The sequence below is a fragment of the Cercospora beticola genome, chromosome 3 (genome assembly GCF_033473495.1).
Source record: "Cercospora beticola chromosome 3, complete sequence".
NCBI classification, from domain to species: Eukaryota; Fungi; Ascomycota; class Dothideomycetes; order Mycosphaerellales; family Mycosphaerellaceae; genus Cercospora; species Cercospora beticola.
Genome location: NC_088937.1, coordinates 2152698 through 2177689, shown reverse-complemented (window position 1 = coordinate 2177689; position 24992 = coordinate 2152698). Strand labels below are relative to the sequence as shown.

The 24992-nt window shown below is 53.2% G+C and overlaps 12 protein-coding genes across 12 annotated transcripts; 5 read left to right on the top strand and 7 right to left on the bottom strand.

The window, feature by feature from the left end:
* Window positions 1-1621: 1621 nt before the first annotated feature.
* On the bottom strand, window positions 1622-2593 carry RHO25_004826 (uncharacterized protein; the record flags this gene model as incomplete). Its single annotated transcript, XM_023595737.1, has 1 exon — window positions 1622-2593. One exon carries the CDS (start codon window positions 2591-2593, stop codon window positions 1622-1624), a length of 972 nt encoding a protein of 323 aa, XP_023456578.1.
* Window positions 2594-3311: 718 nt separating this feature from the next.
* On the bottom strand, window positions 3312-4226 carry RHO25_004825 (uncharacterized protein; the record flags this gene model as incomplete). Its single annotated transcript, XM_023595736.2, has 1 exon — window positions 3312-4226. One exon carries the CDS (start codon window positions 4224-4226, stop codon window positions 3312-3314), a length of 915 nt encoding a protein of 304 aa, XP_023456579.1.
* Window positions 4227-5495: 1269 nt separating this feature from the next.
* RHO25_004824 (uncharacterized protein) lies at window positions 5496-7478 on the bottom strand (the record flags this gene model as incomplete). The annotated part of the gene is made up of 1 exon (XM_023595735.2): window positions 5496-7478. The coding sequence occupies one exon, from the start codon at window positions 7476-7478 to the stop codon at window positions 5496-5498; it is 1983 nt and encodes a 660-aa protein (XP_023457363.1).
* Window positions 7479-7710: 232 nt separating this feature from the next.
* RHO25_004823 (uncharacterized protein) lies at window positions 7711-8305 on the top strand (the record flags this gene model as incomplete). The annotated part of the gene is made up of 2 exons (XM_023595734.2): window positions 7711-7741; window positions 7797-8305. 2 exons carry the CDS (start codon window positions 7711-7713, stop codon window positions 8303-8305), a joined length of 540 nt encoding a protein of 179 aa, XP_023457364.1.
* Window positions 8306-10129: 1824 nt separating this feature from the next.
* Window positions 10130-12223, top strand: RHO25_004822 (uncharacterized protein; the record flags this gene model as incomplete). The annotated part of the gene is made up of 1 exon (XM_023595732.2): window positions 10130-12223. The coding sequence occupies one exon, from the start codon at window positions 10130-10132 to the stop codon at window positions 12221-12223; it is 2094 nt and encodes a 697-aa protein (XP_023457359.1).
* Window positions 12224-13770: 1547 nt separating this feature from the next.
* On the bottom strand, window positions 13771-14403 carry RHO25_004821 (uncharacterized protein; the record flags this gene model as incomplete). The annotated part of the gene is made up of 1 exon (XM_023595731.1): window positions 13771-14403. One exon carries the CDS (start codon window positions 14401-14403, stop codon window positions 13771-13773), a length of 633 nt encoding a protein of 210 aa, XP_023457362.1.
* A 385-nt stretch (window positions 14404-14788) lies between these two features.
* Window positions 14789-16546, top strand: RHO25_004820 (uncharacterized protein; the record flags this gene model as incomplete). Its single annotated transcript, XM_023595729.2, has 1 exon — window positions 14789-16546. The coding sequence occupies one exon, from the start codon at window positions 14789-14791 to the stop codon at window positions 16544-16546; it is 1758 nt and encodes a 585-aa protein (XP_023457357.1).
* Window positions 16547-16679: 133 nt separating this feature from the next.
* RHO25_004819 (uncharacterized protein) lies at window positions 16680-17763 on the bottom strand (the record flags this gene model as incomplete). The annotated part of the gene is made up of 3 exons (XM_023595728.1): window positions 16680-17005; window positions 17065-17256; window positions 17343-17763. 3 exons carry the CDS (start codon window positions 17761-17763, stop codon window positions 16680-16682), a joined length of 939 nt encoding a protein of 312 aa, XP_023457358.1.
* A 486-nt stretch (window positions 17764-18249) lies between these two features.
* On the bottom strand, window positions 18250-20581 carry RHO25_004818 (uncharacterized protein; the record flags this gene model as incomplete). Its single annotated transcript, XM_023595727.2, has 2 exons — window positions 18250-18569; window positions 18655-20581. The coding sequence occupies 2 exons, from the start codon at window positions 20579-20581 to the stop codon at window positions 18250-18252; spliced, it is 2247 nt and encodes a 748-aa protein (XP_023457356.1).
* A 371-nt stretch (window positions 20582-20952) lies between these two features.
* RHO25_004817 (uncharacterized protein) lies at window positions 20953-22389 on the bottom strand (the record flags this gene model as incomplete). Its single annotated transcript, XM_023595726.2, has 1 exon — window positions 20953-22389. One exon carries the CDS (start codon window positions 22387-22389, stop codon window positions 20953-20955), a length of 1437 nt encoding a protein of 478 aa, XP_023456580.1.
* Window positions 22390-22916: 527 nt separating this feature from the next.
* On the top strand, window positions 22917-23753 carry RHO25_004816 (uncharacterized protein; the record flags this gene model as incomplete). The annotated part of the gene is made up of 2 exons (XM_023595725.2): window positions 22917-23506; window positions 23573-23753. 2 exons carry the CDS (start codon window positions 22917-22919, stop codon window positions 23751-23753), a joined length of 771 nt encoding a protein of 256 aa, XP_023457406.1.
* Window positions 23754-24108: 355 nt separating this feature from the next.
* RHO25_004815 (uncharacterized protein) lies at window positions 24109-24676 on the top strand (the record flags this gene model as incomplete). The annotated part of the gene is made up of 4 exons (XM_023595724.2): window positions 24109-24126; window positions 24179-24310; window positions 24363-24430; window positions 24484-24676. The coding sequence occupies 4 exons, from the start codon at window positions 24109-24111 to the stop codon at window positions 24674-24676; spliced, it is 411 nt and encodes a 136-aa protein (XP_023457405.1).
* Between the last annotated feature and the right edge of the window lie 316 nt (window positions 24677-24992).

The following is a 24992-nucleotide window of genomic DNA, read 5'->3' as shown; positions in this document are numbered from 1 at the left end:
TGCTGCTTTCGATAGAATCAGACCTCTTCATGGGCCCAGGGTATTATCAGTGTCTGGGCAATACCAGAGCCAATAGTCTGTTCCTAGTGGCAAGAAATCCACAGGGATGGGATGACTTCTTGCTGATTTATACTGCTAGGCCAGGCCAGTGGCTACGATCTGTCAGACGCCTTATGGCTTTTCGTCACAGAATACGAGAGTTTAGTCTTATGAGACATACTGGCATTTTGACACAATCCCTATCTCCAGTAGAAATAGAAAAGTAATCTCTAATGTCTATCATTGTACTTGTCAATTCCCATGATTTTCATCAGGATATCTGGAAAGAGTGATCGATTGCTCTGGCAACACACTTGATCTTGTGTTTGATCCAAGCACGGAAAACGGCCCCCCATGAAGTGCAAGCAACGCATAGCGCTCGGGAGAGACGATAGTGTCGATCAATATGTTGACCTGCAACAGCTTCGTTGATTGCTTTGGTAGCGGGATGATGGCCAGAAGATGGTGGGTAACAAGTCTTCTTCCGGAGAATTGATGGTAAGGACTATCGTTCTTTTTACGCCGCCAAATTTTACTATCATCTGCTCGAAGAATCTCACAATACACGAACACGAAAGATTCGAGATGAAGCTTGTCCTTGTCGGCCTCTTTACCTTGCAGTCTCTCGCATTCGCGAGGGATTATGCTCGGCAATTCAGCTCGTACGATGCCTGTGGTCGAAGCGAAGTTGGCAATGCCATGCCTGCCTGCTGTCAATCCGATTTGATCGGCCCAGAGACTCCAGGCTGCAACTCTCGTAAGCTGGAACCGCTTTGCGTTCGATTGCGCGCTCAATTCGAGCTAAAGACCTACGCAGTGATGGACTCAAGACCTCTTAACCGGGAGCAGTTCGTGGCTTTTTGCGGATCGGGCAGGGAGCCTGCATGCTGCAATATGGGTGCAAGTGTAAGTTGCGATTCTGTGTGAGATATTGGGCAGAAGTTTCCTACTAATGTTAGTTATGTAGTTTGGGTCTGGAGTCTGGTCTTGCGAGGCTGCTATCGCGGAGCTCGAAGAACGCCCGGGAGATTGGGCGAGGTAATTGCAGATCTGATGGTACGGATTGATTCTACAAATTAGTATGGAATGGAAGCACAATGGTAATTCAGATCAAAATTACATGGGCCTGCGTTCATTTTTGCCGTGAGACCTTGAAAAAGCGCTCACTGATGTATAGCTTCGATCTAGTTTCAGCCCGGATCAATATGCAGTATCGCTCTGCTTGCGTAGATTCGGGATTCGAAGCTAGCCGCGTGCTGAAAGCTGTCGAAGAACAGCCACTCTCTGTCAGTCGCCTTTGTATGCATCAATACCTCAAAGATGCGTTGCTGAAAGCCGTAAAAGCTCCCTGCCCGACGCTCGATCCATGTAGATCCGTGTTCGAGGCTGCATGATAGCTGCTGTCCTCATGGCAGGGATGAGGTGGTATGTACTTCGCGTGCGATCAGATTTTGACAGCACATCTCAGCAAAGGTCGGAGCATTCTCTCTCAACCTGTAGCCTCTCCAATGTACGACTCTCATGGTAGAGACGGCCTCTTAGGATGATTAGTCCGGCCTGTTGAGGTTCCGTGAAATTTCCATCACTCTGACTGACGTCCAAAGAGATCAGGAAAGTCACGCACATCGCCCCTCCTCAGAACGTTCTTCTCATGCTTCTTGTACAATTTGTCTCGCTTCTTGTCGGCCCGCTCCAGAACCTCGCGACTGTTTCGCTGCGTAGCAGTTTCGCCGAGCGGCATAGCCAAGCGCAAGCCCTCGTATCGACCGTATGGGATCATCATGGAGGCTACGTTGGCCGGGTCCTCGTGCAGCAGAATCTTGTGTCTACGCAGGCCCGTCTCATCTTGCGCCATGAACCAACGGGTTTCCTTCTTGCGGCCGTAGGAGAAGTTGGCGGTAGCGTTGAACGTCTTAATGCCGGGCTTACCCAACAAAGTATGGTGTCCTGAATTGCCTTGATCGATGAAGGCAACGACTTTGTTGTGGATGCCGGAGATGTAGAGTTCGAAGTGAGTGAGGTGGTTATATGTGATTCGGCTTCCGTCTGCAAGTGTGAAAGTCTGAGGGTCGCAGGCGATGACGGTCAGATTTGCCTGTTCGGCTGCTGCTGCACTGATGATAATGGAAGAAGCGCCGGTGTCGATCATCATGTGAGTTACGCGCAGACAGGTTGTAGACCCTACAATCATACCAGTAGTTTCGAAAACGTTGCCGAAGATGCCGTCTGGGTAGTTACCGTACCGCTTGGCCTGCCCAACTTGACGTGAACGCTCGCTGAGTTCACCACCGAGGTTTGCTGTGGAGCTAGCTGGGCGCTGGTCAGGCTGACCAAGAGCCCGCTGGTCAACACGCTCGTTCCGCTCCCGGAACACGACCGGCTGGCGGTTTGCTTTGTAGTGCGGAGTTCGAGCAGAGTGCCCTAGAACTTGCTGTTTGATGGTGACAGGCCTGTACGGCCATCCGGAATCAACTGGCTCACGGTGTCGCTGCAAGCTGCGGCTGTCGTTGTAGTCATCGAGATCATCGACGGGCTCTTGTTTGATGGATGCCATCCCGCTGCTGTCGCTTGCGCTGACCTCGTGTATGTTCCGTAGCTTGTAGCTAGCACTGCCGTCTCGTCAGCGAGTGTCACAGAAGCCCGGTCCGATGCGACCTACCTCTCTCAATAGTCGTAAGTTGCGGTTGCTTGTGCGATGGTAAGAGAAGCGAAGTTGTGAATGAGAGTGGCCGGACAGGCAACAGGCTTGAGCTTCACATGCAAACAAAGCATGCATGCATAACACATGTTCAAACGTTGCCTTCACTTGCGGAGCTGCGGAAAATGAGCACAAAAGCGCGGAAACGGCGTTTATATGAGCTACTCTGTGGCAGGAGGCAGTGAGAAGCAGTGCAAGCGAGATTGAATATTACTTGGATGTGGGACCGAAGGACTAACCAAATCGTTCATTATCAAACTGCTTTTCGTTCAAAAGTGCAGCGACATTTCAAAACGTGCACACTAAAGTCGTGCCATGATGGACCGGCGATCTCGTAGTCTTTCGCGATGGAGCTTGCCAGCAGGATCTATCGTCTGAATGTAGGTCCGTCAAGTTAACAATGCTCCCACACGCTCTGCATGCTCAAATGCGCTAATGTCGTCTTCTCTGCCTACATCCTCTACCGAGACCGGATAGCCCTCCCTCAGGTGACAAGGAACATCACAGTCGTCAATTGGGACGTCTTGCTGGTTCAGCGGCAAGAGAGCCTTTCGTGTTCGCTAACAGTGTCGTGTTATGAAACATGTGGAGTACCATCTGGGGGCCGACCAAACTCCTCGTCGACAGCCCGGTTCAATTCTGAAATACTTCCTTGAGTCCCATTTTCCTTGTCTTTCTGAAGCAGGCTGACAAACGCCTCGCGCTCTTGTGCGGCGACCGACCGAATGAGGTGACCCAAATTCGCGGCCACACGTGGATCAAATGTGCGACCCGAATTCAACAGCAAGACAGCAAACGCATGGAGTTCCCTAGAAGTCCCTATTTTCGACCAAGCAGGGCGTGGAAACTCTCTGTGGCCCCGGGCGAGAAATGATGGGATATTCAAGAATCGGAGGAGGTAACTATCGTCATGTTTGGGGAACCAGGTAGCGCATGGGTTGAGTGAAGGTGCATCCGAGTGCAGTTCTTCCAGGCTGCCGTTCAAGCGATTGATGATAAAGCATTTCGAGGGATTCGATTGGTGGTTCTGCATGATACCAAGAGCGTTCAAGACGCCGGTGCCGAGGAGAATCGACCAGCTTTCCGAATCTTTCTGGTTGACGTGGAGCTTTGTCCTGATGGTGACTGTCCTACTTTGTGTCTCGAACGTGAGCTGTAATCTCACGGCATATTCGTGGCTTCCTTGAGTTCCGTCGGCCAGCCGATATGGAGAGTAGCTTGGATACGTCGTCAATCCCAATTGCTTCACAATGCTTGGGTTGATGAGTCCATCACGTCCGGAGCTCGAGAAGCCCGAGTCGATGCAACATTTGGTAATCTCGGCCATTCCTATATCGAGTAAAACTCTGACTGAGGTGTAAAAAGATGGATAACGGGGCTCTCTGTCTCCTTTTGTTCGCTGCTGACGCTTGGAGGGACTGTCATCACCACGCTCTGGTTCTCGTTCACGTTTGCGAGCAGTCCTGCTGCTCCCACTTGTAGTCAACATACTTGTTGCCAGTTACTGTGTTGTTGCTGTCGTCAAAAGTGAGTCTTGTTGTAAATGGTCGAGATCCATGTGCAGACTTTGTCTCCTTATAAGAGTGCAGCTCGCCAGTCGCGTTGTCCCATCGCCGCTCAGGCGTCAAGTGAGACATGAAGCCATGTCTTGATCCGCATGTGAATGTCGCAAAACAGTGGCGTTCCTCAGGCAGCCACAGAAACGGCTCAAAAGTTGTTTGCTGCACGACTCAAGAACAACCCTCAATTCTTCCGAACAACACTGTCGCACATCAAGACCTCTTCGACTCAGACATCGCGTGCACCAACAGCGACCATGCACGCCCGTTTCAATCCACGCCAGAGTCGCGGCGGTCGCAACGCCACACAGTCGAGCAGAACTCAGACCGTCACGTAAGTATCAGCAACAAATGCCCAAGCGCTTCGCTGACGGATACCACAGGAGATCTGTGCCTGAGCCTCAAAAGATCATGTGCGACATCTGCGAGCACTCAAAGGGCCGCGCGGCGTTCTCCCGCACCAAACTCGACTTCCTGCAAAAAAAAAACTCCAGAAAGACCCAAGCTTGGACCCAAAGGTAGCCAGAATCATCATCTGTGCGAGACACAACAACCCCAAAGTCGAAGCGAAGTGCAACAACTGCGGTTGGACCAAGGGCAAAAATTCATTCAACAAAACGCAGTGGACGAACACCAGCAGAGAAGATGGAGGCGAGTGTCTGGAGTGCCAACTCAGGGGCCAATACGAGCCCGGTGAACACGACAGCGACATCGAGAATGAGCCGAGGCGCAGTGACTCGTCGGATGAAGACGACGAGTAGCCTTTCCGACGGCGAAGAGATCACTCGACTAGAGCAGTAGCGGCCATGGTAGGACCACTTTGCCTTCTCAATGTGTTGAGCTCCGCTAACCAACTCGTAGCCAACGCGTGGCTTGCGAAAGGCCGACTGCAGACCGGCAGAGGCTCCCGCATCATGCATCGTAGACCAAGACTGGCAAGCTGCCCTTTGCTTTCAAGTGCAAAAATTCTGCTGACTCCAGTCCAAGACACTTCCTCTACAGCCAGAAGACGCCTTGGGTCAGGAAACGGAACAGAGCGGACAGAGTTGGCCACGCATCGTATCGTAGGAGATCCCACGTCACTGCTCGCCAAGCTTGCATCGGCATTATAAGCACCATAGCAAAGGCCGCCAGGCTTCATTACACATATCCAATCGTATAAGCTGTCGATGGGCCAGAAGGATCCCAAAGCTATCTTTTCATACACTCATCATCGAAGTCCGCTCCATTCCTAGTCCATGTCTCATGCTCGTAGGACTAGCCGTCTTCAAGACTGGCGAGACAGGCAGGGGCTGCTTGCCAGCCGGCAGAGGCAAGGCAGTGTCAGGTTCCGCTTCTGACGTGAAATCCGTATCTGTGTCTGATACAACCGACTGTGCCGATGAATTGACGAGTGAAGGTGTAGCAGTTGGAGGCTGTGTACTAATCATGTCGTCCCAATCGGTCGCCTCGTCAGGAGGTAAGGGCACAGCTGCGGCGTCGGTAAGGTCTTGGCTCTGTATCGCAGGTAATCCCTCGTCGATGCGCTCATAAAAGAGCATGAATGCGCCGCCCTGGTCAAGCGCCTCCTCCTCTGTTACGGGATTGACGTCTTCGTCACTTAGTCGCCACCATCGCTCCTTTTCGTCGTTTTGCTGACACGGCTCGGCATCAGGTTCATCATCAGTCAATGGCGGGACACCAGGGTGTTTTCGGTAACAAATATAGTGACCGTTCTCATGACGCCCATAATGCTGTACAACCGCGCTCAGTCTGTATGTAGCCGGCGAGCACTCAGATTCGAGGAGCCACGGTCGTAAGTCTAAGAATCGTGGATACTGCACTTGCGCATAGTTCTTGCGTTGCATTCCTGTCCTTTCATCGAAGACACTCCGATTGATATGTATGACCAGTGCCTGTGGCGCACGTCCGATGATTGCCTCCCGTCTCTTGATTGTACTTGCGTAGGACTTCGAGCTGATCTGGCAGTCTTGTTTGAGCGTCTTGTCCGAAAAGTCGTCCTCGTCAAGCGCTTTCTCGATTGCCTGCAACCGTTGGGCAATTTGAGCCCGAAGCTCGGGTGGTAGCTGCATGACATTTTCCTCCGCATGCTTCGTTGACTCCTCGGCGCAATCCACCTTGGCAGGTTTGGGTAGCATTTTTCGTAGTTTCTCAGCGGCTTGTACGAGCGTACAACTTCGACACTCCACGCCCTCAATGTCCTCGCTCCTCGTGTAGTCCGTCAGACAATCTTCGAGGTCATAATGGAAAGAGTTCCCCAAAGGCACCGTAAGGCAGTTGAAAGGGATCATGGAATATCCTTCTGAGAACCCACACCTTGTGCATGACACTCGCTGGGCTGTCAGTCCTTCCAGTGGATTTCGCATGTCCATCGCTTGTGCTGCAGCCTCTGCACTTTCCTGCTCTTTCCCCTTTTGGTCCCTCTCCAGGATCGCTTCTAGACCCGCAGGCTTCTCTTGCCTTTGCGCAAATGCCTTCTTCGCCTCTTTGTCCAACTCGTCCATGACCTTTGAGAAATACTCCTGTGCGTCTTGTTGCTGCCAGCTGCTCATATTTTTCAGCTTCGCAGGTGTCCAGATATGCTTTCCGTTATTTTCAGGATCTCGCAATTTCGCAATCATCTCCTGTAATGCGGTATTTGTGCTCGCGCTGGCGTCACTGTCCTCCGGCTCAGCTCTCCTCAGCCACTCTCTCAAAACCCCCTCTAGACTCGCCAGCGCTTGAAGTACGCTGTTCTGATAGCAACTGTTATCCCAGTTCCCCAAGCCAGACGGCGCATTCGAGCGCGCGGGTTGCATTCCGGCAGCCATGCTCAGCCTTCTAGATACGCCTCCCAGTCCTATCGCGTCTCCAGCGGGCAGCTTCTGCAGGATTGCGTTACTTCCGATGCCTAACATTTTTCGCAGTGCTTCGCTTTTAGCAGCATGAGTTTGCGAAATCATGTCATTCGCTACCAGCTCTTGTCGGCGTGCGGCATCCAATAGCAGTCGTGCCGGTATGACATAGACAATCGCATTCCAGAGAAGCTCATGCGGCCTCAAGATGGCAAAGTCAAAATGCTGTATGGCGTAATTGAGGCCAACTAAGGCAAGAATAGTCCAGACGAAGTACGATGCTGCCGTGGGACGTGGGACGTCGTCGTAGTGCGGTTCACGGCGGTGGTAGTGGTAGCGGTCGTCCATATCGTACGCTATCGACGTGAGGCATCTGAGATGTCCAGCAAACGGGTGATTCTGGGGTGTGTTTGACTTGAAGATGTTGAGCTCGTGAACAAGTGTCTCGCGAATAGAAGGAACGACGTTGGTCAATCACATGCAGGTCTTGGCGTCTAATCGATAGCAGCTGCGGATTTCTTTGACCACCACGTCCAAGCTCCCACGCCCAGCACATTTTGCACTGTGCGAGGCCTTAGCGATGGCGAAAGTGCCAAAGGTCAAGAAGAAGGGTATGTGGCGAGGTGCCATGTTTTTCTGGTTTGCTATGATCTAATTCTCTTCAAGGCGTTTCTGTCCATTCTCGCGCCGCTCGCCGTGGTGCTGAGCCTCCACGCAAAGATCTCGAGGCGATCAAGCCGCCAAAGGAAGAGAAAGAATACAAACCATGGCTACATAATGCGCAGAATGCTGGGATCCAGAAGAAGCAGAAAAAGAAGCAATTGACTACGGCGCAGAGGAAGCGGCAAGAGAAGGCATTGGAGAAGGCAGATGCAATCAGCGGCAAGCATGAGAAAAAGGTGGCTGACAGCAAAAGGAGAAGTGCGAGGACGCAGACTCGTGCGAGACAATGGGAGGAACTGAACGAGCAAGCGGAGGCGGTGAAGCAAGCTCAAGACGAGACGAAAAAGGCAGCGAAGCCCACAAAGGCTGGGGCGGCTGCGCAAGCAGTTGGAGACGAGGCCATGCCAGATACTCAAGTGCCGGTCGTGACAGAACAGCCCACAGTGCCTGAGGGAGCACCTGGGTGGGCGTCGATGCATGCGCAAACAGAGGACTTTGACGAGATTACGTGAAAAGATGCTCCTTGGTATGAAGCATGTCACCTGAGAATCAAGCCTGCACGCGTCTCTCTGCTCAGCCACAGCTGGGACCTTCGCACGACAGTAAAGCTGTGCTGCGCAACGAAGCTGCGCCAGTTACACAGTGCCTGCAAGGTCCCGCCGCAGTCGAGCTCGTACAGTGCGGTGTGCACGCGGCAGCATATGGCTGACGTGCCACGAGGATGGAGGAAGGAGAAGGCTGCACGACACGAGTACGTGTTGGCACTGGAGAGAGCGTGGGAGGCATATGCAGAAGTGTAGCATAGCATGCGGTGTGGCGCAAGAATCGACATCGGACTCCATAACACGGCAGCGAAATTTCGACGTTTGCAAATATTCTGCCTTCGGTTTTGATGCGGTGCGAGTACGAGAACAGAGCGGAATGGCAGTTGCAAACCGAACCGAGATCAGAAAGTCGGGAGACTCGGAGGTCGGCCAGTCGGCGAGACTTGAGATGCTAGTCCCAACGCCAGAGGTCGTTCAGAATTGCGATTGCGATCTGGAATCGAAGGTGCACAAAAGCGGTTGCCGCGCTGCATAACTGTCACGCCCTACCGGACGGTTGCTACGGCCGTCTGAGAGCACAGGAAGCACACGCCAGAAGAGCGCCCCTGGGAGGTGAAGTTCAGCAGTGCGCAGCGATCCGTTGGCTGGGGCGCTTGTGGTCCCCTAATCAATATGGGAAATTACAGTGACGGCAAGCACACCGATCCGGCTCCCGTTGGGCAATGGTCGATTAGTTCAGCTAGAGAAGAATGGGGCGTGGCGAGCAGTCGCAAAAGGCCCGCCATCGCTCTCCTTGAATATTATCACATTCACCCTGCTACACTTCTCTTACACTTGTGCGGTCATTCATCGTGGTGGTCATCTCGCAGCACGGCATCGCCGATACAGCCGGCACACGACACTCCAGCTTCGCGACACTCGACCACGCGATTTGGGTTCGGCATTGGAAAGCTTGGTGCCAGGCAGCTCTAGTGCGTCATTGAGACCAGCGTCGACAGCAGGGCATCTGGGCTGGTTGGTTGTTGTTGGAGCAGGGCGAGAACAGCATCGTCGTGATCAGAAGCGTGAAGACGGGCGCGGCAGACGACGGCAGCTGAGGCGCAGGCATTGCTGCAGACGGATTCGGAGGAGCTGCCAGGCTGCGGATCGCACGGAATGACGGCGTAGGACAAACATCGAGGTGAGTGCATATAATCTGACTGCCCCGATCGCCGCGTCCGAGTCTGCGGCAGCATACACCACGACAACCTGGACTCCGTGAGGCAGCAGAGAGAGCGCGCGCTGGCCAACACATTGCGATCGCCATCTTCGATACGCAGCGGCGAGACTTCGCCGACCACGCTTGGCACGCAAAGCGTCAGGAACGACCTTGCGCGGACCTGCGTGAAACAGTCTTTGACATCACCGCAACGCACACGACAACCCAGGAGACATTGGCACCGTCCTGATTTCTTGCGTCGGTCAGCAGTGACGTTCCTTCACTCTGCTGCGCGACTACCACACTCCCTCCGACGACTGCACGTTCCCTTTGGACTAGAACTACCCACGCGACTCCTGCTGTTGGCACTTGGCCCTCACACCGTTCGCTCCTTGCCACTCCATCTCGCGCGCCGCTAGTATACAACCACGAGTCCTGCGAACAACCTACATACGCGCCACAACCACCTCTCGCCCACCAGGACACCGCTCGCCGCCATTGCTGGACTGCGGCGTGTCCGCCACCACATTCTACAGCACGAGCGTGCGCCCATAGAATTCTCCAACTAATCATAATTCCCCCCAACAGACGCAATGCCTGCCATACGCGCCATCAAGCCTTTTGCTTCCTCGCCCACCCTCACCGAGACGGTCCTTTCTGAGAAGGAACCCATCCGTCTGGAAACCCGCGACACGACCACCACGAACCCACCCACGAAGACTGGCGGCATCCGCTTCGTACGCCCCAAATTCTCTCTTCCTTTCACCACATCGCCCAAGAACGCGAGAACACAGACTGCGTCCGCGCCAGCAGTACCGCAGGACCAGCTCAAGCCACCGCACGTGGTGCAGTTCAGGCCACCGAGCCCTCAAATACCCACACTCAGTCTGCCCACTATCAACTTGACAACGGCAACGGGGGAGAAGAGCAAGATGGAGGATCTGCCAAAGCCTCTCACACTGTTCCAGCCACCAACGCCTGCAGAAGCACGACGCATTGCGCGACAGCACGCGGCATTCGGTCCGCTGGGGTCAAAACAGCACTTGTACTCCTCGAGATTCGTCGGGACCGAGTTCCCTGAGCCCATCGAGGATGAGCCTCCGTACTACTTCCTGATCACGACATACATTTCATACTTGATCTTGATCATCTTCGGACACGTGCGGGACTTTTTTGGCAAGCGATTCAAGCCAGACCAATACAAGCAGCTGAGGGAGCACGACGGATACGCCCCGCTCAACAGCGATTTTGACAACTTCTACATTCGACGACTGCAGCTCCGAATCAACGATTGCTTCCGAAGGCCAGTGACTGGAGTTCCAGGCCGATTCATCACACTCCTCGACCGTACGAGCGATGACCACAACTTGTCATTCAAGCTCACGGGCACCACAACCCAGACACTGAACATGTCATCCTACAACTACCTCGGATTCGCACAATCGGAAGGAGAGTGTGCCGATGAGGCGGAGCGCATTCTGAAGAAGTACGGCATTTCCTACTGCTCACCGAGAGGAGATGTCGGCACCTCTGATCTGCACGTCGATGTCGAGAGGCAAGTCGCTGAGTTCGTGGGCAAGGAGGCGGCCACAATCTACTCCATGGGCTTCGTGACCAATGCTACAATCTTCCCGGCTCTTGTTGGCAAAGGCTGTCTCCTCATCTCCGATCAGCTCAACCACTCATCCATCCGATTCGGTGCCAGACTCAGCGGTGCCGTCATTGATATGTTCAAGCACAACGACATGGCCGACCTCGAGCGTCTCCTTCGTGAGCGGATTTCCCAAGGACAGCCACGCACTCACCGACCCTGGAGAAAAATCTTGGTTGCAGTCGAAGGTCTATACAGTATGGAGGGCACCATGTGCAACCTCCCCGGTCTCGTGGCACTGAAGAAACAGTACAAGTTCAACCTCTACGTCGACGAGGCACACTCGATCGGCGCGCTCGGTCCTCGCGGCCGTGGCGTCTGTGATTACTTCGGCATTGACACCGCGGAAATCGACATCTTGATGGGCACATTCACCAAGTCTTTCGGCGCAAATGGAGGCTACATTTGCAGTGACAAGGCGATTATTGACAAGATCCGAGTGACGAATGCTGGTACCATCTACGGAGAATGTCCCACTCCCGCAGTCCTGGCCCAGATCAGCTCCAGTTTGAGGATCATTGCTGGGCAGCTTGCACCTGGTCAGGGAGAGGAGCGCTTGCAACGATTGGCATTCAACTCCCGATACCTGCGTCTCGGATTGAAGCGTCTGGGATTCATTGTGTACGGCCACGACGACTCGCCTATCATTCCGCTCCTGCTCTACCACCCAGCCAAGATCCCAGCCTTCTCGCACGAGATGCTGAAGCGAAAGATTGCTATCGTCGTCGTTGGATACCCTGCTACACCTCTCATCTCGTCACGAGCACGCTTCTGTGTATCTGCTGCGCACACCAAGGACGATCTCGACCGATTGTTGATGGCATGTGACCAGGCTGGCGATGTTCTGCAGCTCAAGTTTAGCTCTGGTGTTGCCGGTGGCCAGGAGCCTATCCCAGACGGCTTGACCAACAAGGAGGAGATGGAGGTTCGCTCATGTCTGGAAGCTGGAGGGCAACCTGCAGTCGTTGCACCACGATGGAAAGTCCAGGATGTCATCGCACGTGGCGTTGCCGACGTTAAGCAGCCATTGCGCTGAGGAGTGGAAGAACATTTGGAGGACAGGAATAGAAGAATCGATTCGTTTCACCTATCATGAATTTGGGTATTCGATCAAGGCGTTCCATGGTGCGAAGGGGCGTCGTCCGAGAAGTATAGAGAGGGCCTGCAACAACCTCCCAAAGCAAGACCGGGAAGTGCGGCCACGCCAAACCATACAACACCGCTCAGGTGACATGCAACGATACAAACGGACAGAGATACCATTGAGACCAGCGGCTGGCCGACCGCTTGGTCAGGAGGAGGCATGTGCCCTGCCACATCCAAGCAGCGGCAGAAAGAGGCAAGACAGAGGTGGAGAGTCGGCTCCCTAATTCATAATGTGTACATATTCCCATTCTAGCGCAGAGCATTAGCATTGATGAGAGGGGGAGTAGATGAACGATGCGAGAGAACGGGTGGGGAGGAACAAATGAAATGAAATCATCTCAAAACTCCACATCGGCGTTTCACAGTACCTTTCTACGATGAGTGATGGTTTTGAAATAGTGCACACTGATCGTTGATCGAGGTGAGTATGTAATCTGCTGACGCGCGGTTCACGGTGCAGGTTCGTGGGCGTACCGCGTACAGTATGATTTCTGAGGTGGCTATGGATCAGCTGTTGGTACTCTCGCCTGCGCTCACCACTACAGAATCCTTGTCAATTATGTAATCCAGGATAATACGAGACAGGTGGGCCAAACTGGTCTCTTTGCTGTTCGTTCCGCCTCTCGACGCAGTGATGGGGCCTCGAAAGCAACGGGTCAGGTATGTGCCACGTTATGGCGTCTGACTGGCCTGTTGCGCGTCTGTAAGTCCTCTGCCCCATATTCAGGCCGTCGGCCAGGCAGTCTTCACATGTATTATCATGCCCATTGTCGAATAATATTAGGCGATCTCCTTGATACAAGTCCTCGAAGTGTAGAGTATGTTCATCTGTGAAAAGTTTGAATACGTTGTCCCATGCACCTCCGTGCTGTAATCCGAAATTATGGAGTGTGAGAGATCGAAGGAGGGGTGAATGTTTGAGGAAGGTGAGAAGATCTCGCTCGTAGACTACAAAGTTTCCTAGACTGCAGATTTGCAAGTTTGGTAGAGGTGCTCTTGAACTGATGTGCTGTAAGAATTTGAAGCCTTCGTGGTCGTGTAGTCCGGGTGCGCGGGTCCGTATGAAGCATCGTCTGAAATTGAATTGGAGAAGCTGTTTGCAGCTGTTTAGTAGTTCGATTAGGCCCGTGTAGCATTCGGGTGCCCAGCCTTGGTCTATGAGCTCCTCGCGAATTGGAAGTAAGTCTTGGAATTCGTCCGCGTTTATGAGCTCTACTGGGTCTCCTGTTGCTGTGCGGTCGTGCCGGGTCTCGTGCAGTATTCGATCAGATATGCTGATTGAGAGAGACTCCAAGCTGGCCAGTGTAAACGCGACGCCGTCTGCTTGCCAGTCACAGAAGCTAAGCTCGTTACATTCTAGGCTACAGTGTCCAGAGAAGTAATTGTGGAAAAGATTCAGGTGTCGTAGTGACAAGTTGGTACCAGCTAACGAGAGCATCAAGGTGTGGAAAGTTCTTGCAGCGGCTTGCCATACCAGCCTCCAACCCAGACGTTCGTGTGGGGCCTCTCTTCACTAGAGTCCTCGCGGAAGACAGCCACATCTGTTGCAATGGAAACTAGCCCTTGCAGTTTGGTGTTCGCTGCGAGATTGGCGAATATTTCCGTCAATAACGCAACGTCTTTGCCAGCGGCATGCCATTGATCGTAATCGGCCCGCTGTCGTTTTAGCTCTTCAAGTTCCACAGTCGCTCGTGCAAGGTCGGCCTCCGAGCCAAACTCTGTAGGTACATCAACATGACCATATTCGTCACAGTCACCGACTAATTCTTTGCTCCCGGTCCATATCTGGTATTGCAGCGCCTTAGTATTGTATACAACTCCCACCAGCGTGAGCTCCTCGATGACGCAGCCGAGACGATGCTTTGCGGTCATTTCAGCCATGAGCTCCAGAGAAGGTCTCGTCAGGTCAAGTCGTTTGGATCGCAAGAATGAACCGAGATGCCTTTGGGTTGTCTTTGTGAGCATGGACCGGCTCACTAAGCGGAGATTGACGAGGTCGTACAAGCCGAGGCATACATTGATGCATTCGTTAACCTCGTCGGGCAGGTTGTCGAGCTGCGGTGTAGACATGACTGGTATATGGAGGACCGAATGGAAGCAGCAGCAGGAGTGTTGAATCTAGGGCAAGACGCATGCATTCTGTAACGGCCTGAGCTGCGGGCCACAATAGCGACTCTGTCAAGCCATCATAGGCTTAGACACCTTCGTCTTCTCTCCCAGTATGAGTGTTGATCGGTGATGTTGATGATGAAGGTGAGTAATCTGCCTTGCCAAGGTGATCTGCAGTGAAACAAAGGGCCAGGCGAGGCTGAAAGTCGGCTGCTGACCGGAGCAACATGATCACCTTACCGTGTTGCTCGGTCTATTCTCAAACACAGCACTGCCCACCACCGCCGCCATTCCTGCACGCTCCTACACATCGTCTCGACAATGCTCCTTGTCCGAAGACGCCCTGATGCCGGCGCACGATCCGCCATCCTCGAGGACAAGCTCAATAGGTAGCGCTGCCTCCGAGCAGAAGCAGCACATCAACAACAATGCCGCTCTGCGTGGCGCGACACTGGCATTCGGCCGCCAACCGCCGCAACCTCGAGCGAAGCCGAAGACAATAGTAGGAGCTGGTGCGGGAAGTCATGGTGCAATGGCTGCAGCGGCGAGTGTCAGGGGAAGAGATGCTGAGCAGAGTCCAAGTCGCGCGTTCACGCGAGCTCCACTGTCACGACCGGGATTATCGGATGAGAGCGTCAACGCTGGCATGCCGACTGGGCCGATGGTTGGTTCGCAGCAGTCGAACACGAGCGGGAATGGGCAACATGACCGGCGTACAGTGCAGGCATCAGCGCCTTCACAATCTCAGCAGGCTGCTGTACTGGCAGCAGCTCGTGCGAAGCCAACCGCACCCACAAAAGATGTGCGACAAGCGGCGCGTAATGCTGAGAGACCCGCCGTAAATCCGAAGCCTAGGCAGTATAGCGAGGGACACCAAGAAACTGCTCCGGAGTTGACAGACAGACCGACTGATTCAACACCAATCGCGCCTACAACCTCTCTCGTTCACTTATTCGAGGAACGGTCGAGAGCTGCTGCATCTCCGGCAGAGAGATCCGAGCCTACTGTGATCAAGCCGAGCCAGGACCTACCGCTGAGGAGCCCCAAGCCTGTCCGATCGGGTGGTATTACTTCCATGATACAGTTGGAGCTGGAACAGCGGAACCAGAAGGAGAATTCAGAAATTATGCCAAAACGAGACATTTCTCCAGCTAGCCTGCACAATGCGCAAGCACGCCCTTCGCCTGGTGATCGATTGAAGTCGCATACCGACACCAAGCGAAGACCGCAACCTTCGCCCTCGCCATCACGCCCCAGTGCAACACAGTCGATCCCAATCAGGCAGCTTCCGTCCCCGCGACCAATGAGTGCACAGTCAACAGGAATGTCTGTCTCTTCAATGCGCTCGCAGTTGTCCATACCTGCTCAGTTCAATGCTGCCAATCCTCGCAAGTCGACTCCACTTCGGACTGGAGACGAATTAGCAAACGCCCTTGTTGCATCGAGCCTAGCATCATCTCGGGCCCCCAGTCCCACGCGTTTAGAACCGCCTCCAGTACCGACACGAAGAAGAAAAGGCCACGGTTCCAAGTTTTCCTTCTCTAGAACTCCGAGCCCAACGAAGAATGGCATGCTACAGACGCTTCGCAAACAAGACAGCTCATCCTCTTCAGACTCTGAAGATGACAGTCACCCTTATAGAAAACATCATAAACGCCGGCTAGTCCGCAAGCATCCGCACAAACACCACGAAGGCGACCGGAAACGCTGGCGCGAAATTGTAACGGAACGAGAAAGAAAGCGGTACGAAGGTGTCTGGGCCGCGAACAGAGGTCTTTATTGTTCTCTTACTCCCGATGAGCAGAATCTCTTCCGAACGCAACCTTCAAGTCCTCGAACGTCAGAGATCAAAACTGCAATCAATGATTCCGTATCTAATATCGTTGCGCGGGACATTTGGAAACGCTCACGTCTGCCAGGGAATATCTTGGAGTTGGTTTGGAGTCTAGTTGATACAGATCGGGTTGGAAGACTGTGTAAAGAGGAGTTTGTGGTGGGCATGTGGTTGATTGATCAGAGGTTGAAAGGGAGAAAACTTCCCAGTAAAGTATCAGATTCTGTTTGGGCGTCGGTGAGGAGTATTGGACTTAAAGTGAGAAAGTGAGGAAGTGAAACACTTGTTGTATAGTAGAGGCGGCACAGTTTGATTCGTTGCTCCACGCTGTAGAAGAAAGCATTAGACAATGATACTCGGGTATATATTGTACAGAGATGCGTTCGAGGAACTGTGAAGTCCCTCAAATCATCAATCTCATCTTCAACAAATCTCTCTCGACAATTTCGTATTTTCTCTTCTCCAACTCTTCTACGTCCCATGTCACGTCCAGATACCTGCCGTTCAACCACTCCTTTCTTTCTCCCCCAACGAGCCAAACCAGCCACGCCCCTGCGAGATCTACACTCTCCGTAGACCACTCTTTCGCACTCTCTGGAAAGCCTTCGGGGACGACTTCAGGCCAGACTGCACCAGGATGGATCGCAGCAGAGAAGACTCCTTGGTCGGAGTAGGCCTCTGCTACACGTTGTGAGAGACGGTTTGTGGCGAGGGCGGTGAGAGAGAAGCCTGTGGTATTGTGCATTAGCAAAATAAGCATGGCGGGAGGAGTAGTGGTAAAGTTTCACCAAGAGGACCCGAAACCTGCGATCCGATGCTGCTGACGTTTATGATGCTCTTTGTGGGTCGATGGTTATGGAGAATAAGGGGCAAAAGGTGCTTCGTCATGTAGAATCTTCCCAAGAGATTCACTTTGTTTGGCCCTTCAATTTGAGAAGTGTCGATTTCACCGGGTTTGGCGAACATGCTGGCATTGGTGCCTATTGTGCGATCGTTAGTACTCATTGAACATTTCAATCCGGCATCTGGACTGGACCAGTACACAGCTAAAGGAAGAGAAACGTACCAATGATGCCCGCATTGTTCACCAGGAGATCCAAAGATCCACCCTTGAATTCCTTCTCTACAACCTCTCGAATTCTGATCGCAGATTCTTCTTCTCCGTTGTCAGCCTCGAGGCAGACAACGTTCAACTCGTCGTTACCGTTGCCTTTCGACAACTCCGAACAGGCCTGCTTCGTCGCTTCGAGATCTTTGGCTTTGCGAGCCGTCAACAAGAGTCCAGTAGCTCCTGCCTGTGCAAAGGCTTTGGCGATGCCGGCTCCGATTCCTCGACTGGCGCCTGTGATGACAGCGACGAAGGGCTTTGGAAGCTTGTGGCCGGCGGGTAGGGCGAGGTTGGACGGGATATGCCCGGCGTGCTGGGGACCTCGGGGAACGAAAGTGCTACCGGACCAGGGTGGGAAGGAGAGGATGTAGTCAGCCATAGTAGATAGGACAGAGAGTTAGTTGTAGTTGTGCTGGATGACTCGATGACTCTAGATTGTTGGCCTAGAGGAATGCTGGGTTTAGGTCAGTGAAAGCTGAGGAGGATGTAGAGCTCAACAATCTGTGATCGATCAGTGCCATTATATAATTGAATTCCGTCTGAGCATCTGAGCAGGGAAGAGGAGCAGTGTAACATTACTTCAGCTATCTGCATACTGCATCCAGCATTAGTTGCCATGATCGGCAAGCATTACTCCTCACTTCGTAGGAGGTAGCTTCTGGTTCAATTCCTCAGCCCTCGAAGGATTCACGTCCTTCGACGCTAGGCTCCTTTCGGTATGCAGATTGCTGCATGTACCTTAAGTCCAGCAGTATGCCCGTAGCTCCGTAATTCGTAACCTTCATCATGCTCATCATGTCGTAGTCGGGCGGAAATAGGTGTTCGTACTCTAGGTGTTTGCGTTTTCCATTCGAATCATCAAGTCTCAGTCGTCACCTTGCGGATTCTCCCAATCGAGATTCCATTCTGGCCTACCATACCGCCACTCGTGGAATTCAATGTCTCCGGGCATCTCTGTACCATCGCTCAGTCGTAGGCGCGGGAAGTGGTCGTCTGCCCAGATGTAGTGGTAGCCCTCTCGAGGAGATGCTCCATAATCCAGCCTCTGTGGCAACTGGTGTCGGGCTGCAATGCTCTGTGTAGCCGTTGGTGCATGCCGGAGATGGGGTGCGTTGGGATCGTACGTATTCGAAGACACGTTGTACGGCGCAAGACCCAGGAAATAACGGCCCCAGTCCGCTGCTACTATAGGACTCTGGTCAGCTTGAGCTTGCCAATATCTCCACGCTAATGTGCATGGGGACGGGAGAGAACGAGACGATGGACTTACCATCTGTCCATGTTGAAGAAGACTCACCGTTATCATCCTGCCCAGTGCTGGCCTGCGTCGGATTCGCAATCTCACTGGGACCTGCTTCATCCATCTCTTTGCCGGCAGTCAAATGATCCGGAACTTCGACCGCTTTTCGCAGTTTCCCAACCATGGACTCGTTGACTAGCACGAGAGCACCGCTGTGCCATCCCGCCGCGGTGACATTGAGCACGAAGTAGGCTCCCAGGCCATCATCGTCCTCGTCTCTGATGCCAAACTTAGTCTCCCAGTCACGCGCTTCCTGCTCGATCCACTCGCTGACTTCTCCTTGGGCAGCAACATGCGGCGAGCCGATGGCCATACGGACACGTTCTGCAGCTTCCTGCTGATCGACGCCCCCACTTGTCAGAAATTGCGCCCACTTACGCTTCTCCTCTTCGAACCAGATCCGACGGCCTTCAGTATAAGCATGCGGCACGAGTCTGCCATCGCCTCCTAGAGCTTGGTTACGAATACCACGGAGTCGACTTTCTGGTACTCCATATCCACCAATGCCTAGGGCACCGCACAACTGCGGCTCAGACCCATAGGATGTGATGTAGCCGGGAGCGTGCAGTGCATGAAAATGGTAATCACCAAATGCCAGAGAGATTACTTGCTTGTTTTGAAGCGCCGGGATGCGCTTAAAAGTATGCCGTACGCCGGGAACGTTTTGAAGCAAGGGCATAATGTCGTCCTGCGTAGAGGTGAGGACAGCTCCGGATTTGGTGAAGACGGCGAAATTGCGAAATGATCCTTGAACATCGCTGACCACATCGTCTGCTCCGTCTTTCAGTTTGGGTAGAGGTAGCTCGATTGGGTTAGACACTGTTTGCGATTGCGGTGACCATCTCATCAGAGCAGCATATGCTTTCCCAGCTGTGGTGTTGAACACAATGGTGTCCTCGAGGATGATGAAGTTCAGGACATCTCCAATGCTATTCTCTTCGTCTTCCACGTGTGTGGACGCCGTGTTTGGTACAGCGCATGTTTCGAGAACGAGAACAGCATCTGCGACAGCATTTTGATCGGGCTCGAGCTCTAAGGGCTCCCACAAGACGATGCCCGTGCCGGTAACTAAGGCAGCGCTTTTGTTCCAGCCTGCCACGACTTTTCTTACAGCACCTTTCTCTGTCTTCTTCACGTACTCCTTCGTTTCGTGGTGTACGAATTTGACGTGTAAGCCAGGGTGAGCAGCGTTCTGCCAGCTCCAAATTTTGCCTGAATCGCTCAGTGCCAGAACATGAGCTCTCCCGGAAGAGAAACCCTTTACAGCAGTGGTAGGCTCATACCGATCATCTTGCGGCTGCGGATAACCTGGGGGAAAACTCAATGGTGTAGGTGTGTCGCGTGCCATTTGTTGATGAGGCGGTCTCTGGCTGAAAGCGAGTCCATCCAGCACGCCAACAGTATAAAGTGCACCCTTTGCAGTCAACAACGTCGTCGACCACCCGCCACACTGCATGTCCGCAATAACCCCCAGATTCTCCAGGCCTTGCATCTCGCCCGGATAACCAGCCTTACGGGCCTGCCTCCTACCATGTCGTATCAACGCATGTCCAGCTGTCCCACGGAACCCAGTTGGCGGCTGCGCAGCGGCATGGCCAAGGCATCCTTTCTCGTTGTTTCCCCAAGTATAAGCCTTGCTCTGGGTACGCAATCGCTTGTACAGTTTGTGCCAGCGCTGGCCATCGTTCTCGACAACGGGTTGGTTTGGTACACGGAAGTCGCGTCGGACCAGGGCGGACCAGTAGGTGCTGTCATGAGTGAAGTCGGGTGTGTGGAGTGCGGTGCATGTTGAGGTCAGACTGAGGAAGCTTCGTGCATCGAGGTAAGGGAAGATGAGCACGAGCAGGTCAACGGGCAGGTCGAGGAGCGTTGTCTTAGACGCTGTCTTGTCGGACATGGTTCATGCTTGTCCGAGTGGGTATGTGTGTTTGTTGAGACTGATGGAGATGCAGTTGAGTGCCGGAGCGGTGCAAGCAAGAGGCAGCCTTGCAAGTTGACAGCTGAAAGCTGAAAGCTGAAGCTGGAGGCCACGAGGGAAGTGGCGCATTGTTTGCGTTCGACAACATGCCCGATGACGCACGCGCATTCACTTCCAACTTTTGTCATATGCAACTTACACAGCTGGCTACTAGCTCATGGCGCTGCGTGCGAAGCGGTAGGGTCTATTGCATGGCTGACGATAGGCAAAAGTCACAGGAGACTGAACACAGCTCATGAAAAAGATAGTTTCGTTGCCTCATTAAAACTCAGTTGTACAGTATTAAATTATTACCTGCCGCTTCGGCTTTCAACTCCGAGCACGCCTGTGCCTTTGCCTTGTAGTGATTCAGATACTCGGTCTGCAAAACCTTTCAGACTCGATCCGGTGGATCGTTTGCGCGGGCTTTGTCGCAACTTCTGCTGCGCTTTAACTTCTTCAACGCTCTCTTCTGCCAGTACACTGATTCCTCCGCCAGCCGGATCGTCCAAGACCTGCTGTCGAGACCCGATAGCTTGATATGTAGCCTTGCCCGCAGGAATCCGCGGCTCTGCAGCTACTTGGGCCGCGCGGGCTGTCGATGATGCTGTTGATGCATCATGGGCGTAAGGAGCTGCCGACTCACTCTTGCTCACAGCCTTGTCAGCGTCGACTTTCTTTTGAGCAGCGATCTTTGCACGTTCGTATCGCGCGCTCACATCTCCACCGGTCCACTTTGTGCCGAGCAAGGTGTCCCAGAAGGTGAAGAAGGGCTGGGAGAAGTTCGTCTTGATACCCCAGCTCTGGTGGTGGACATCATGATAGCCGGCGTTGTTGCTGGTGATGTGCTGCAAGGGGTCCCATGGAAACGAATATCCGCAGTGGTCGTCCACGGTCTTGATGGTCGACATGGTGAAGAACCACATGCTTTGCCTGACAGTCATGCCCGAGAGAAGGTATGCGATGCCGGTGCCCACCGTATCCAACAAGAACCCTTCAAATGGGTGGTTATATAGCGCACCGTAGGCGTATGGGACGTACAGACGATGGTGCCTGCTGTGGAAAGTGACGTACAGCCACTTGTTCATGTGCATCGCCCGGTGGAGGAAATATTGCCAGGTATCCACGACCATGATAGCGAACAGGAACTGCAGTGCTGGGATACCATAGTGGTAGATGCCCTTGGCCGCAATGAGCTCCCACTCTGCGAATGTTGGCATGGCAATTGGTTCGCCCATAACCTCGACAGTCTTTATAAGGCCAGGATATACACCTCCAGCGAGCACACCTGCCAGCGCGCTATGTGAAGCTCCAATGTTGCTCGCGATTGATTGAGCGTCCAATCCAATTGTGGCCAGCACGGAGGGGATGGCGCGTTGTGCCAAACGCAGATTTTGCGCCCACCATGCGATATCGTACTCTTCCTTTCCAAAGGTGGGCTCCGGGTCGAATATCGTCAAACAAAATCCCACTACCGTTTGTATGACTTGCTGTATGATGACGTCCCTGAAAACATCCCATCTGCTGACATGATTCCGTTTCAACACCTCGGCTGGAGTGTGTAGCCGGTATTGTGGAAAGAGGTCGAGCTCATCGATGCAGTGGAAGAACAATGATACGCCCCAGTATGCGACTATGGGCAGTATAAGTGTGAGGTAGGCATCGGGTAGCCCTGAGATGAGTGGTTGCTGCGGCTTCAATTCGTAGGCGGGTAGCGGCGGAAGGTCGTAGAATGTCGCGTTCGCCATGCTGGCGGAAAGAAAAGTTGCTGCGGTGGTATGGCGCCGGTGGGCGCTTCAGTATCGTTCGACGCGCAGTTCAGCCGCAATGATGTGCGTCTGTGCTACGCTATGCGATCAGGAGGCGTCTCTGCTCGCAAGTCGATTGCGCAATGTCGCGAGATGCGGAGCGTACAATGGGCGGGTATTACTGTTGGTGAGGACTGTCGAATTCGTAGAAAGCGGGATCAAAAGGAGTGTATGGGGGTCAGGACAAGATCGTATGGATGCTGAAGCAAGAAAGATGAGCGCGAGACAGGTCAGACCAGAATGAACAAGAACGCCACTGCCTCGTGCTCCCGAATAAAGGCTCCTTCCGGCTGCACTAGCAGGGATTCGCCACGGAAACCGTGCCGATCGCTTCTTGCCTGTAATCGTCATAACGCATCTCGAAACACGATCTCAAACTGCACAACAAGGACGAACAGGATTGACTACAAGTGCGAAACATCGATCGGTCATCTATCGCAGTGAGGTTCGACTTGAGAACTCCAACCATGGCCACAGCGTGTGCGACCTGTGCATCGCGCTTCGACAGCCCCCTGGATCCGGTGTCGGAGAAGCCACTTCTGCCAGGACGAGATCTAGACTGCTGCGGCAGGGCGATATGTTCGCGATGTCTGAACCAGAACAAGCGCTACGAAACGTACTGTCCATATTGCCAGATCACAACGGAGCCTTCACTGTTGCCACAAGGGCTCAAAGACCCTCCTGCGTATTCAGATGATCGATTGCCACCTTGGCGAACAGCCCGGGATGATGAGCCTCCAGCATATTCAGAGCATCAACCTGTGCAGCCTCCATCGGAGAAACAGAACCACGAAGTTGCTGAAGATGTACTGCATTTCTTGACGCCGAATGATTCGATGTCTTCGCTATCGTTGGCGTACGGCGTGCCGATTGATGCCTTACGGAAAACGAACAACGTCTTCGCAGATCATCTCATACAAGGCCGGAAAACGGTCTTGATCCCTGGCGAATACTACAATGGCGGAGTGTCATTATCACCGCAGCCCGTCGAGAGCGAGGAAGAGGAGCTGAAGAAGAATAAGATCCGAAGGTGGCAAGTTGCGTGCAAAGTTGCAGAGTGAGTTTACTGCCATCAAACTCACACTACACGGCTGATGCTGACCAGTATATCCTATTGTCTTAGGTACGACGTCGCGCAGTTATATTTGAAAAATGCCGAGTGGGATCTGCAAGCAGCAATCGATGCCTATCGGGACGACGAGCAATGGGAGAAAGATCATCCACTGGAAGCTAAGCAGCAGAAGAAGGGTAAGTCTGCTAGCAATGTTGGTATGAGGAGATTTCTTGGGTCGAACGCTAGATGAGATAGCTCTGTACAACATCAGCTCACAAACATGTTTCCTATGGCTAATTACCTCTCACGGCTCAAATGTCACGATTACTGGATAGCCTTTGTAGGGCACACCGGATGGGGGAAATCCGCACGGAGTCTTCGCTTGAGCCGGGTAGCTCATAAATATCCTGGCGCTTCCGATGGAGCAGTGTCGTGCCATTCTGTTGTCGTGCACGCGGATTCCTCGGACTGCAATCTTGACAGCTCTGCCAAGATCTCCGCTTAGTAAAGATAAAGTAGGGCTGATCGGCTGCTCCCGAAAGCAACAAGAACCCGCACACAAATCCACACTTCAGTTCAGACCACAATCTTACAGGGGTGTCAAAATGTTGTCAAGACGCATGGTATGTCTGAAGAACAGGAGCTATGTGATGTGGCGATGGCTGATGTTGTAAGCTTTCCCGTGAAGAGGAGGCCGAAATTGGCGAAGAGAAGGAAGTGAGAAAGGAAGATCAAGACAAGATCAACCGGTTCAGCAGACTTCATTCTCGCGAAAAGGGGCTCGAAGAAGAGTTGAAGGTGAAGCAGGTGCGTGCCAAAAGCATGTCAAGTCGTGAACAGACGATTGACAAATTGACAGAAGGACAAAGAAGACTTGGAAGAAATATCTGGTGAGCTTGAGCTCGCAGATGAAGATGACAAAGTTCCGTGCGTGCAGTATCAAATCTTTCCAAACCACCAGAATCGCTAACGTCAAACAGATACAAAATCGGTGATTCGTTCTTCAACCTTCCAGTCTCCGAAGTACAGGAATTGCTATCAGCGGCCGTGGAGCGCATTGATGGCGAAGTGAGCGCGGTCGAAGAGAAACTCAGCGAGTACCGCGAAGAGATGCAAACGTTGAAGACCGCACTTTATGGCCGTTTTGGCAAGAGCATTAACCTCGAAGTTTGAAGACGCCGCTGGAAAATCGCTGAAGCGTGGGAACCGCCAAACATGTTCTTCGCCGGTGTTCGCACCCATGCTCACCAACCTGGACGAGGTCGAAACCGCGGCCTCGCTCGGCTGCACAACGTCGCACAGTATGCTCGACTTCACCTGTCATCTCGAGGTCACCAATCCTTTGCGGTGGTACGCTGTCTCCTCAACGGCGAGCATCCCACGTTGATGCGGGCACACGGCAGGATAGCCGAGGGACCCAAGACTCTGATCTAGTGCCGGCTAGCCGTCTACCTCACATAGCATCACACACAGGCACAACAGGCTCAGC